Below are 14216 nucleotides of genomic sequence, written 5' to 3'. Positions count from 1 at the left end.
ATGGTTCTGCATGACACGAGAGCAAAACTAGTATTTAATGCTCGATCGACCATGCAAAGGATATCTGATCAGCACAACACTTTTCGTACACCTCAACCTAGGTGCTATTGAAATGTTCTCAAAGAGGAACACCCATCCGATAAGTACTTGGCAAGATAACACACCTAAGGGCGTGTTTTTTTGCGGATGTGCATACCACTAGGCAAAAAACGATGTATAATGCATAAACGACCATGCAAATCATATCTGATGGTGACAATACTTTGCACGCACCTCAATGTAGTTGAAACAGACTTGCGTGCAAAGTGGAGCCCCCATCCGATAAGTACTAGTTCAAATAACACACCTAGGACCATGTTTTTTCATGGTTCTGCATGACACTAATACAAAAACGGTGTTTTATGCTTGATCGACAATCCAAAGCATATCCGATGGGCACAATACTTTGCACACACCTTCAACTAGGTGTAATTGACTTACATGCAAAGTGGCATGCCCATCCCATAAGTGCTTGATCGGATAACATACCTACCAGCGTGTTCTTTTACGGATGTGCATGACACTAGAGCAAAATTAGAATTTAATGCTCGATCGACCATGCAAAGGATATCCGATGGGCACAAAACTTTTCATACACCCCAAACTAGGTGGTATTGAAATGTTCTCAAAGAGCCACACCCATCCGATAAGTACTTGGTAAGATAACACACCTAAGGGCATGTTTTTTTGCGGATGTGCATATCACTAGGGAAAAAATGTTGTATAATGTGTGATCGACCATGCAAAGCATATCCGATGGTGAAAATACTTTGCACACTCCTCAATGTAGTTGAAACAGACTTGCGTGCAAAGTGTAGCCCCCATCTGATAAGTACTAGTTGAATAACACACCTAGGACCATGTTTTTATATGCTTGTGCATGACACTAAGGCAAAAACGGTGTTTTATGCTTGATTGACAATGCAAAGCATATCCGATGGGCACAATACTTTGCACACATCTTCAGGTAGGTGGAATTGACTTACATGCAAAGTGGCATTTCCATCGCATAGGTACTTGATCGGATAACACACCTAGCAGCGTGTTTTTTATGGATGTGCATGACACCAAGGCAAAAATGGTATTTAATGCTTGATCGACCATGCAAAGCATATCCGATGGGCACAATAATTTTCCTAGACCTTAACCTAGGTGGTATTGAAATGTTCTCAAAGAGGCAAACCCATCCGATAAGTACTTGGTCAGATAACATAACTAAGGGCATGTTTTTTTGTGGATGTGCATATCACTACGGGAAAAACGTTGTATAATGCATAATCGACCATGCAAAGCATATCCAATGGTGACAATACTTTTCACATATCTCAACCTAGTTGAAACCAACTTGCGTGCAAACTGGAGCCCCCATCCGCTAACTACTTGTTTGATTAACACACTTAGGACCGTGTTTTTTCAAAGTTGTGCATGACACTAAGGCAAAAATGGTGTTTTATGCTTGATCGACAATGCAAAGCATATCCGATGGGCACAATACTTTGCACACACCTTCAACTAGGTGGAATTGACTTACATATAAAGTGGCATTCCCATCGCATAAGTACTTGATCAGATAACACACCTAGCAGCGTGTTTTTTTACGGATGTGCATGACACTAAGGCAAAAATGGTATTTAATGCTCAATCGACCATGAAAAGCATATCCGATGGGCACAATACTTTTCCTATACCTTAACCTAGGTGGTATTGAAATGTTCTCAAAGAGGCACACCCATCCAATAAGTACTTGGTCAGATAACATACCTAAGGGCATGTTTTTTTGTGGATGTGCATATCACTACGGCGAAAACGTTGTATAATGCGTAATCAACCATGCAGAGCATATCTGATGGTGACAATACTTTGCATGCATCTCAACCTAGTTGAAACGGACTTGCGTGCAAACTGGAGCCCCCATCCGATAAGTACTTGTTTGATTAACACACTTAGGACCGTGTTGTTTCATGGTTGTGCATGACACTAAGGCAAAAACGGTGTTTTATGCTTGATCGACAATGCAAAGCATATCCGATGGGCACAATACTTTGCACACACCTTCAACTAGGTGGAATTGACTTACATGCAATGTGGCATTCCCATCGCATAAGTACTTGATCGGATAACACACCTAGCAGTGTGTTTTTTTATTGATGTGTATGACACTAAGGCAAAAATGGTATTTAATGCTCGATCGACTATGCAAAGCTTATCCAATGGGCACAATACTTTTCCTATACCTTAACCTAGGTGGTACTGAAATTTTCTGAAAGAGGCACATCCATCCGATAAGTACTTGGTCAGATAACATACCTAAGGGCATGTTTTTTTGCGGATGTGCATATCACTACGGGAAAAACGTTATATAATGCGTAATCGACCATGCAGAGCATATCCGATGGTGACAATAATTTGCACGCATCTCAACCTAGTTGAAACAAACTTGCGTGCAAACTGGAGCCCCCATCCGATAAGTACTTGTTTGGTTAACACACTTAGGACCGTGTTTTTTCATGGTTGTGCATGACACTAAGGCAAAAACGGTGTTTTATGCTTGATCGACAATGCAAAGCATATCCGCCGATGTAAAGTCTGCAAACTGAAGAAGGCACTTTACGGGCTAAAACAGGTCCCACGAGCGTGGTACCAGCGAATTGATGCCTACTTTCTGCAAAACGGGTTCAGGAGGAGCCCATCTGATGCAAATTTTTATATCTTCAGAGAAGGAGGCAAGTGTATGATTGTGGTCCTTTATGTGGACGACCTTGTCATAACAGGGAACCATGAAGAGAAGATCTCACAAACGAAGCATTTTCTAGGAAGAGAGTTTGAAGTGACAGACCTTAGACTGATGCATTTCAATTTGGGGATTGAAGTTTGGCAAGAGCCGAAATAGATCTTCATTTCACAGCTGAAGTATGCTGGAGAGATACTGAAGGCATTTGGCATGGCTGAGTGCAAGTCAGTTGGTACCCCTATGGAGGTTGACGCGAAGCTCTCAAACGAGGAAGTACTTGGTCAGATAACAAACCTAAGGGCATGTTTTTTTGCAGATGTGCATATCACTACGGGAAAAATGTTGTATAATGCGTAATCGACCATGCAGAGCATATCCGATGGTGACAATAATTTGCATGCATCTAAACCTAGTTGAAATGGACTTGTGTGCAACCTAGAGCCGCCATCCAATAAGTACTTGTTCGATTAACACACTTAGCACCGTGTTTTTTCATGGTTGTCCATGAAACTAAGGCAAAAAAGGTATTTTATGCTTGATCGACAATGCAAAGCATATCCGATGGGCACAATACTTTGCACACACCTTCAACTAGGTGGAATTGACCTACATGCAAAGTGGCACGCCCATCCCATAAGTGCTTGATCGGATAACATACCTAGCAGTGTGTTTTTTTATGGATGTGCATGACACGAGCAAAAATAGTATTTAATGCTCGATCGACCATGCGAAGGATATCCGATGGGCACACCACTTTTTGTATACCTCAACCTAGGTGGTATTGAAATGTTCTCAAATAGGCACACCCATCTGATAAGTACATGGTCAGATAACACACCTAAGGGCATGTTTTTTTGCGGATGTGCATATCACTAGGGAAAAATGTTGTATAATGCGTGATCGACCATGTGAAGCATATCCGATGGTGACAATACTTTGCACGCTCCTCAATGTAGTTGAAACGGACTTGTGTGCAAAGTGTATCCCCCATCTGATAAGTACTAGTTTGAATAACACACCTACGACCGTGCTTTTATATCGTTGTGCATGACACAAATTAGGCAAAAATGGTGTTTTATGCTTGATCGACAATGTGAAGCATATCCGATGGGCACAAGACTTTGCACACACCTTCAACACTTTGTAATTGACTTACATGCAAAGTGGCATTCCCATTGCAGAAGTACTTGATCGGATAACACACCTAACAGCGTGGTTTTCTACGGATGTGCATGACACTAATGCAAAAATGGTATTTAATGCTCGATCGACCACGCAAAGCATATCCGATGGGCACAATACTTTTCCTACACCTTAACCTAGGTGGTATTGAAATGTTCTCAAAGAGGCACACCCATCCGATAAGTACTTGGTCAGATAACATACCTAAGGGCATGTTTTTTTGCAGATGTCCATATCACTACGGGAAAAACGTTGTATAATGCATAATCGACCATGCAGAGCATATCCGATGGTGACAATACTTTGCACACATCTCAACCTAGTTCAAACGGACTTGCGTACAAACTGGAGCCCCCATCCGATAAGTACTTGTTTGATTAACACACTTAGGACCGTGTTTTTTCATGGTTGTGCATGACACTAAGGAAAAAACGGTGTTTTATGCTTGATCGACAATGCAAAGCATATCCGATGGGCACAATACTTTGCACACACCTTCAACTAGGTGGAATTGACTTACATGCAAAGTGGCATTCCCATCACATAAGTACTTGATCGGATAACACACCTAGCAGCGTGTTTTTTTACGGATGTGCATGACACTAAGGCAAAAATGGTATTTAATGCTCGATCGACCATGCAAAGCAGCTCCGATGGGCACAATACTTTTCGTACACCTTAACCTAGGTGGTATTGAAATTTTCTCAAAGAGGCACACCCATCTAATAAGTACTTGGTCAGATAACATACCTAAGGGCATGTTTTTTTGCGGATGTGCATATCACTATGGGAAAAACGTTGTATAATGCATAATCGACCATGAAGAGCATATCCGATGGTGACAATACTTTGCACGCATCTCAACCTCGTTGAAACCAACTTGCGTGCGAACTGGAGCCGCCATCCGATAAGTACTTGTTTGGTTAACACACTTAGGACCGTGTTTTTTCATGGTTGTGCATGACACAGGCAAAAATGGTGTTTTATGCTTGATCGACAATGAGAAGCATATCCGATGGGCACAATACTTTGCACACACCTTCAACTGGGTGTAATTGACTTACATTGAAAGTGGCACACTTATACCATAAGTTCTTGATCGGATAACAAACCTAGCAGCGTGTTTTTTTACGGATGTGCGTGACACTAGAGCAAAAATAGTATTTAATGCTCGATCGACCATGCAAAGGAATCCGATGCGCACAACACTTTTTGCACACCTCAACCTAGGTGGTATTGAAATGTTCTCAATGAGGCACACCCATCCGATAAGTACTTGGTCAAATAACATACCTAATGGTGTGTTTTTTTGCAGATGTCCATATCACTAGGGGAAAAATGGTGTATATAATGCATGACCGACCATGCAAAGCATATCCGATGGTGACAATACTTTGCACGCACCTCAACATAGTTGAAACAGACATGCATGCAAAGTGGAGCCCCCATCCGATAAGTACTTATTTGAATAACACACCTACGGCCGTGTTTTTGTATGGTTGTGCATGACACAAAGGTAAAAACGGTGTTTTATGCTTGATCGACAATGCAAAGCATATCCGATGGGCACAATACTTTGCACACACCTTCAACTAGGTGGAATTGACTTACGTGCAAAGTGGCATTTCCATCGCATAAGTACTTGATTGGATAACACATCTAGCAGCGTGTTTTTTTACAGATGTGCATGACACTAAGGCAAAAATGGTATTTAATGCTCGATCGACCATGCAAAGCATATCTGATGGGCACAATACTTTTCCTACACCTTAACCTAGGTGGTATTGAAATGTTCTCAAAGAGGCACACCCATCCAATAAGTACTTGGTCAGATAACATACCTAAGGGCATGTTTTTTTGTGGATGTGCATATCACTACGGGAAAAAGGTTGTACAATGCGTAATCGACCATGCAGAGCATATCCGATGGTAACAATACTTTGCACGCATCTCAACCTAGTTGAAACGTACTTGCGTGCAAACTGGAGCCGCCAGCCAATAAGTACTTGTTTGGTTAACACACTTGGGACCGTGTTTTTTCATGGTTGTGCATGACACTAAGGCAAAAATGGTGTTTTATGCTTGATCGACAATGCAAAGCATATCCGATGGGTACAATACTTTGCACACACCTTCAACTAGGTGGAATTGACTTACATGAAAAGTAGCACGCCCATACCATAAGTGCTTGATCGGATAACATACCTAGCAGCGTGTTTTTTTACGGATGTGCGCGACACTTGAGCAAAAATAGTATTTAATGCTCGATCGACCCTGCATGGATATCCGATGGGCACAACACTTTTCGTACACCTCAACCTAGGTGGTATTGAAATGTTCTCAATGAGGCACACCCATCCAATAAGTACTTGGTTAGATAAATCACCTAATGGCATGTTTTTTTGCGGATGTCCATATCACTAGGGAAAAAATGGTGTATAATGCGTGATTGACCATGTAAAGCATATCGGATGGTGACAATACTTTGTAGGCACCTCAAGTAGTTGAAACGGACTTGCATGCAAAGTGGAGGCCCCATCCGATAAGTACTTATTTGAATAACACACCTATGGCCGTGTTTTTGTATGGTTGTGCATGACACAAAGGCAAAAACGGTGTTTTATGCTTGATCGACAATGCAAAGCATATCCGATGGGCACAATACTTTGCACACACCTTCAACTAGGTGGAATTGACTTACATGCAAAGTGGCATTCCCATCGCATAAGTACTTGATCGGATAACACACCTAGCAGCGTGTTTTTTTATGGATGTGCATGACGCTAAGGTAAAAATGGTATTTGATGCTCGATCGACCATGCAAAGCATATTCGATGGGCACGATACTTTTCCTACGCCTTAAGCTAGGTGGTGTTGAAATGTTCTCAAAGAGGCACACCCATCCTATAAGTACTTGGTCAGATAACATACCTAAGGGCATGTTTTGTTGCGGATGTGCATATCACTAGGGAAAAAATGTTGTATAATGAGTGATCGACCATGCAAAGCATATCCGATGGTGACAATACTTTGCACGCATCCCTCGTGTAGACTTTTCCAAAAGTATTAAGTGTTCCCGAAGATCACAAAAGTACACAAGAAAAAATATGAAGGATAAGCATACGCTAAGTGTGGAATCGGACAACGGGCCTCACAATTCACATGTTGGTTTGAATCGTGATCACTAAAGAGCAGTACGGTCAAAATCATACGCATAAATACGATATTTAAAAATTCAAATACATTTTTTATATGCAACCGACATTTCCGTGTCACCACAACACATTGAAAGATTCTGTCCTTGTGTGCATTTTCGCACGAGGTTTCTGATTATCAACATCCTTTAGGATTCTCTTGATCCCACAAATTCTCTCTTTCCGGCGTGCTTTACGCCCTTGGACTTTGACGGATAGAAATGTGGAGAAACGTGAGTTGCCGAATTTTTCAATCCCCACACTACTACATATACCGAAACCGAACCGGCGAAGGAATACGCAATTGTAATACACCTGTGACAGAGAGCACAAGTATCACAAGCACAAACATATCCAAAGGATGGCGCACGCTGTGTCTGCTAGGATGGGAGAGCTCCCTCGCCCCATATCCATCACGAGAAGCATGAGACTCGCTGAAGCTAGTGTAGAAGTCTCCATGTTGAACCAGCTGAAGCGCCAGTGCATGATCACTCCTTCCAACCTCCGATCATCATCTCGTAAGACCAGCCTCGTGATCCGCTGCAATATCTCAGCGCCAGAAAGGACATCGGTGCAGTACACAGAACGTAAGCGAGCCACTGTTACGTGTAGAAAATTAGAAGCTGAGCGAGCTATCGTGACTGTACTTGTATTATGACCTTGTGCACGAGTCACACATACGAAGAGTTTGTTATTGCAGTGTGTCTAATACTCTTGCTTCTCGTACAGCACCTGCTTTACTGAGTAATAGCAATGGCTGTCTAGCGGTGGAAGCCCCGACCAAAGAGCGACTGAGAGTGCTAACGACGTGGGCAAGTCCATTCGGCATGCGCGTGTTAGTGGCACTGCACGAAAAGGGGTTGGAATTTGAGTATGTGGAGGAAGTGCTGAGGAGCTTCAGCCCTGAGGTGATCCTGTCCAACCCCATCCACAAGAAGATACCCGTCTTCATCCACAACGGCAAGGCCTTGTCCGAGTCCCGTATCATCGTAGAGTACATCGACGAGCAATGGCCAGCCTCCCATCGTGGTGCGAGAGGCGATCTCATGCCTGCCTCACCCTGCGATCGCGCACAAGCTCGCTTTTGGTCCGACTTCCTAGATACTAAGGTAAGTTTGGTGCGAGACCCATTTTGTGTGCGATCATACTGATATAGTGCTGTTTGGTGCAGTAAGTATTGCAAATATCAGTATGTTTGGTGCAGTAAGTATTGCAATAAAATCAATAGCAGCCAGACCCATTGTGTGTGCGATCATATACTGCTGTTTGGTGTAGTAAGTATTGCAATTAGGACATAGTTGATCTGATTTGGAAATTCCTGGCACAGTTTGTCGAGAGCGGCCACGACATCCTGGTGACCAACGGAGAGAAGCAGCGCATAGCAATCGAGAAGACTATAGAGAACATGTTCCACTTAGAAAGTGCGTTGAGGATGGCTTCCCATGCACGCGGGCCGCTGTTCAACGGCGATCACATGGGCCTCATGGATATCTCTCTCGCCGGCCTTCTGCAGTGGCTGAGGGTGTTCGAGAGAATATCCACCTTCAAGATTCCTGGCCCTAACAATTGTCCACACCTGCATGCATGGATCGAGGCCGTCTCCCAAGAGCCTAGTGTGAAGAAAACCATTCCGGATCTAGAGCTACTTGTGCAACGTGCTCGGGCCAGCCGCTGTCGTCGCGACTTCGAAGACTGGAACACAAACTTCATGTGATTACATGTACCAATCCCCTCTCCCTCAAAGAGACACAAGGAGGGAGCATGAGCATGCATGTGTGTGTGCACGCGTGCTCGCGTGTGTGTGTGAGAGTGAGTGAGTGTGAGTGTGAGTGAGTGAGTGAGTGAGAGAGTGATTTCACCCAAAAAAGTATGTCGTTGGAATCAAGAATGTCATATGATAAAAGTATGAAAAATGCCAACCCGCTTTGTTGCTCCAAAAGTGCGAACATAAACTTTATGATTTGAGAAGGCATTTCTTACTCATTTGTCTATAACTTACTAACCACTCTACTTGAACAAACAATGGAGAAAAGAGCGCAAAAGCTAAAGAATCTTGCTTTTTCTAATACTACTAGGCATTCGTATGCCAAAGCTATCATGCTAGACGTTTGTAACTTGTCAAAAGGTTTGCAATGTACTTAGAAGTTCCTCCTCCAAGACTCAATCTCTAGATGCTTTTGGCTTTTTAAATACTAGAGCTTGATCCTATTAACAAAGCTATGTTTTGATTGAATTACATGGCTAGACGAGATGGGAGATGGAAGAGGTAATGGGAAAGGGGAAGGGGGAATGGTTATTTGGCGAGCTTTTTCAAGTGAGGCGAGCTTTTAGGGGCCATTGTGGCGAGCTTGTAGGGTCTATTATTGCCATTGTGGCGAGTCCTTTCAAACAAGCTTTTAGGGGCCATTGTGGCCAATCGCTAGCATCTCACTAAAGCCTCAGAAAGGCTATAGAAGCCTACAAAGTGTCCCTGAGCTGCTTAAACAGATATCTTTAGCTTGTCACGCAATCCCACATATGTTGCCCATATAGCACCCACATGCTACCCATGTGGCAGGTCTAATGTCCTTGTAGATTTGCCCTATGCTAAAATATCTGATTCCATCCTTGTCATGTGCTATATTTAATTATAACTTCAAAACAATGTAAAAAAGATGGACTTCAAACACCAATCCCCTTGAATTTATCCAAATATTTTGAAATTGTATGTAGATATATAAGAGCATGGCCATGAAAGCAATCCTAGCACCAAGGGGCCAATGAGACCTTGGACAGAACTAGATGGATTCCACTGCTTTTTATGGTATTTGAACACAAAACAATTATATTTAAACCAACATGACCATGCGATTAAAAGAGAGAACATATCCAAACATCCATACACCAAGACAATGTATATGTACACCACTTTTCCAAGAGAATTGGTCAATCTATTAATGTCCTTAAGAAATCATAGAAAGTAGAATGTTCATAGAAATTTTTTGACCCTCTAACATAATTTGAGTAATCTTTAAAAATGATAGAAATATATAGTTAATCAAGCTTAAAATTTTGCATTAGCAAACTATTGATCACTACCACAATATTCCTAATAGTAAGTCTTTTGGTAATCTCATCAAGTAGTTGGTATTTTCACTAAACTTTGAAGTTTTAAAGTTAGCTTTAAAAACTGCATTACGAGTGTATTTAGGATTTTTGGACTTTTCTTTATTCCAGTTTTGAAATTGAACTTTACACAAGTCCATTTTTTTAAAATAGTGTTTCCTTTACCCTGACAAGCAACCTAAGTTGACACTATTTGTGCGTCATCTTGTGTATCGGTATGAGTGTGGACTAATCCAAGTGTACCGAACAAGATTTGCTTTTGTGCACCTGGGTTCTTTGGATTATGAAAGTGGGGGATCTTCCAAATCTTCCAATGGATTTCCATGATTGGTTTATAGAGGGCACGGACCTTCTTCCATGTATCCAGAGGCATGGAGTGATAATAACATCACAACATGGGAGCTAAAGTAGTGTCCATGGTGTGGCTAGAGTATCCTTGTGGCAAGAGACACTAGTATGAGGCATCTCTATTTACAGTAATGTTCTTCCCTTTATAAAAATTTGATTTTTCATTGGCCTTTTTACTCTTCTCAGCTAAAGTATATTCCCTCAAATTTCATGAAGTCGAAAGAATAGTGTGTCAAAGCTCCCCAGAAAGGCTCTACTAAAAAAATGCAAATGGAGGGGAGCTAAAAGCCAAATGAGGATAGGCCTTCAAAGAGAAAAATTTATTTCCCAAGGTCTTTAAGCAGTGTTCCACTAATGGACTTGCCTAACGGAGGAAACAACCAGGAGAGAGGTATAATTGAGTGATGATTTGAAACAGTTTCCTAATTTTATGTGAACATTAAATATCACCATTTATGCCATGTAAATGTAGATTCTAAAAAAAGTCCACTTAGATATTGAAGTTGATTTGGAGGAGATAGAAAAGGCAATGGAAGAGCAAGAAGGCCACATGTGATCAAAAAGTTTGCAGTGGTATTTGCATTATGGTAGAATATGCACATGTATCGCTTCTAATTCAAAGCACTTGACTTCATGTAGGGATCTTAGAAAAATGCGAAGGTTCATGAGAAGAAGGAGAAAAGGGGATCTTTCTATTCATGGACATCCCATTTAGAAGGTGGTCATGATGATGTGGGCAAACTTTCTAACCAATCTATGGGTTACAATGTGTAGCAATGCTGAAGTGCCAAAGTGGAATATCTTACATGCGTAGCTATGTATGGCTGCTTGCAAGATTGCTTAGAAATTTTTGGCTGATGACAGTTGGTTTATCATCACCTCATTGGCAAATCACTTTACCTACTGTGCAAGTAGTTGCAAGTGACCATGGGTTTTGCCCCTACCACACAACAATGGTCTCCCACAATGTTGGATACCAAAGGCAGGAGTCAGTTGAAGATGTGTGTCCATGTTTTTTTTAATAAGATTTGGTACATTAGGTCATCATTTATGATAAATGTATTCTTAATCATCTTTCTTGAGGGTTGTAAATCCACACTCTATAATAAAAGAGGCTGCTTGGTTGGTGCTTTGTTCTTTTATTCATGAGGGTTGTAAATCCACACTGATCTATAATAAAAGAGGAGTAGAAAAGCATATGGGAAGAGAGATATGTGCACTAAAAGGAAATTGGTTAAGGGACTGGCAGTTTGGAGAGGCCATCATTTCTAAAGATGACAATGAAGCTGTTCATGGTGGTGATGAGAAACAAGCTCCCTTATGCAAGTAAGAATAAAGAAACGAGCTCAATTTTAACTATTTTGTGACATGCTAACCCCATCTTTCCAATCTAGCCTACCACTTTCATTTTGTTTGCATGTTTATGCTCAATGCTTACATGAGGGAGACATACTCATAGATGCATTTGATGGGATAGGAAACATGGCCAAAACATGTGGGGAAATGGCCTGACATTACATCTCTTTGGAGAAAGGTGACATCTTGCTAGACATTTTTCTTAGGTCGTGTGCTTGAGGGTTATGGTGTACTTTTACTATTGTGACATGACTAAATGAGAGTGGAATTGTTTTACATCCCTAAAGATTGCAAATGAATTGTCACTCTCTTTTTGGGGATGTTGCATGGAAAGTGTATCTGAAATGTAGGGGTCGATAAAGATAGAAAATGAATTCTCACTTTCTCTTTGGGGCTACTGCATGGAAAGTGCAGCTAAAATGTATGTGTCGATGTAGACTGCAAATGAATTGTCACTCTCTTTGTGGGGCTGTTGCATGGAAAGTGGAGTTGAAATGTATAGGCTGATTTGTAAAAGGTCTGCAGTGGAATAGGTGGTCTTGAATCAATAATGTCATGACATTGATGGTAAAATATTATGGATGTTGCATGGAAAGAGAGCTGAAGTGTATAGTTGATGTAGATTGCAAGTGAATTGTCACTCCTCTTTTTGGGGCTATTGCATGGAAAGTTGAGCTAAAATGTATCAGTCGATGTGCTAAATAGATTTTGGTTGGTTGACATGGGTGGTCTTAGATCCAAAAGGTCATACAATGTAGTCACAATAATGATTGGATCTTTGAAATACACCCTTAAGTATAAAGTCAAATTAATAAATAATGGATATAACATTATAGAGACATAAGAGCCACACTTGATGAGAATTTGTGACTCAAAAACAAACTATATTAGAAATTCTAATAGATCTACTTAGCCCCACCAGGCTTGTTGTAGAAACTACAAAATAAGATTATCAACTACACTATTATAGGTCGAGATATAATGCCACACAATCCAATACCACACAAGCAGCTTTCAACATTAGTCTCTCTTATCTGCTCATAGCAACCCACTCTTCCACTGACTCCACCTCTGTATCCTCAATATCATTATAATGAAGGAAGAAATTCAAGCAGTCAAAGATTGTTTGTTGATAATTTCTTTGTGCAGCCCTTATTGTTTCTTGAGCATCCACATCAAATCATCCATACTGAGTCCTATGATAATGAAGGTTACTTAAGAAGTCTACCATATCTTGTTGTGCTTTTGTCATACTCCATAAAAGTGTTTCGCTCTCTCCTATCTTTAGAATTTCCTCTCTCTCTACTTGCCTCTATGAATTAAATTCATCTTTGTCCATCTATGTTAATGGATAGCCTTCTTGAATTTTGGCATCTCTCCTTGCTGTTTGATTAGCAATCCATTCTTTAAGACTATTAATTCCTCATTCCACATCTCTTACGATATGCTATACATCCTTGCTAATTGCCATGATTTCCTACAAATTTATATCTGGTTACATTAGAACTTATTTTCAAACAATTATTTCTATTACATTAGAACTTATTTCATCTTAATAAGAAAATAAAAATAATACAATAATTAAATTAACTAAACTTAAATTAACTAAATTCTCTTTTTCTAAAAAAAATTCAAGGGAGGGAAAATTTTAAACTTATTAAATTTTTTATTTAAAAAATAGAGGGAGGGGGAATTTTTAATGTAAATTACCTGCCTCCCAACTGACTACATGCGCAGCAAGTTGGGAGGTTTTTTAAAAAATAATAAATTAACATTAAACCCCCCTCCCAACCTATTGCGCACGCATCAGGTTAGCAGGGGGATTATTAGGCTAACCCTTCCCCCCCTCCCAACTTGCTGCACACATAGCAGGTTGGTGGGAGGGGGGTTGTTTCTTGTTGCCACCCTGCATTGCTTCATATGGCCATGCCTCGCACCATCCCGTGTTGCTCCATGCCACCGTGTGCCACTTCACTGCCTTGCTCATTGTTGCTTTGTTGCCCTACCAATGCCTTCCTACCCTTGTGCTGCCCTACTTGACCTACTAGTCGCCACCCTACTACTACCACAAAGAGGGAGGAGAAGGAGGGGAGAAGGAGGAAGAGGAGAAGGAGGGAGGCCTAGAAGGAAGGAGAGAGGAGGGGGAGAAGGAGGCTGGAAGGAAGAGGAGAAGGAGCAAGTAACCCCACTCTTATCTCGAGGCCTATCTTTGTTGAGATATCAAGCTCCAATTGTGATATGCCAGGGTGACCGTTGTGCAT

The 14216-nt window shown here is 41.2% G+C and overlaps 1 protein-coding gene across 1 annotated transcript; it reads left to right on the top strand.

Moving 5' to 3' along the window:
• The first annotated feature begins 7469 nt into the window (after positions 1–7469).
• LOC147884737 (glutathione S-transferase U19-like) lies at positions 7470–8960 on the top strand. The gene is made up of 3 exons (XM_087398037.1): positions 7470–7733; positions 7876–8255; positions 8474–8960. The coding sequence occupies exons 1-3, from the start codon at positions 7508–7510 to the stop codon at positions 8858–8860; spliced, it is 993 nt and encodes a 330-aa protein (XP_087254163.1). The 5' UTR covers positions 7470–7507; the 3' UTR covers positions 8861–8960.
• The last annotated feature ends 5256 nt before the right edge of the window (positions 8961–14216 follow it).

The sequence above is a fragment of the Dipteris shenzhenensis genome, chromosome 26 (genome assembly GCF_047967505.1).
Source record: "Dipteris shenzhenensis isolate YYH24624 ecotype China chromosome 26, Dip_SZ_1.0, whole genome shotgun sequence".
In the NCBI taxonomy this organism is placed as follows: Eukaryota; Viridiplantae; Streptophyta; class Polypodiopsida; order Gleicheniales; family Dipteridaceae; genus Dipteris; species Dipteris shenzhenensis.
This window is presented reverse-complemented; position numbering and strand designations above follow the sequence as displayed.

Excerpts from the sequence above, each read along its gene's own strand:
- LOC147884737 (XM_087398037.1), top strand. The coding sequence starts at position 7,508 with ATGGCGCACGCTGTGTCTGCTAGGATGGGAGAGCTCCCTCGCCCCATA. Across the intron at positions 7,734-7,875 it reads ATCGGTGCAGTACACAGAAC|CACCTGCTTTACTGAGTAAT; the intron begins GTAAGCGAGCCA and ends CTTCTCGTACAG. Across the intron at positions 8,256-8,473 it reads CCGACTTCCTAGATACTAAG|TTTGTCGAGAGCGGCCACGA; the intron begins GTAAGTTTGGTG and ends TTCCTGGCACAG.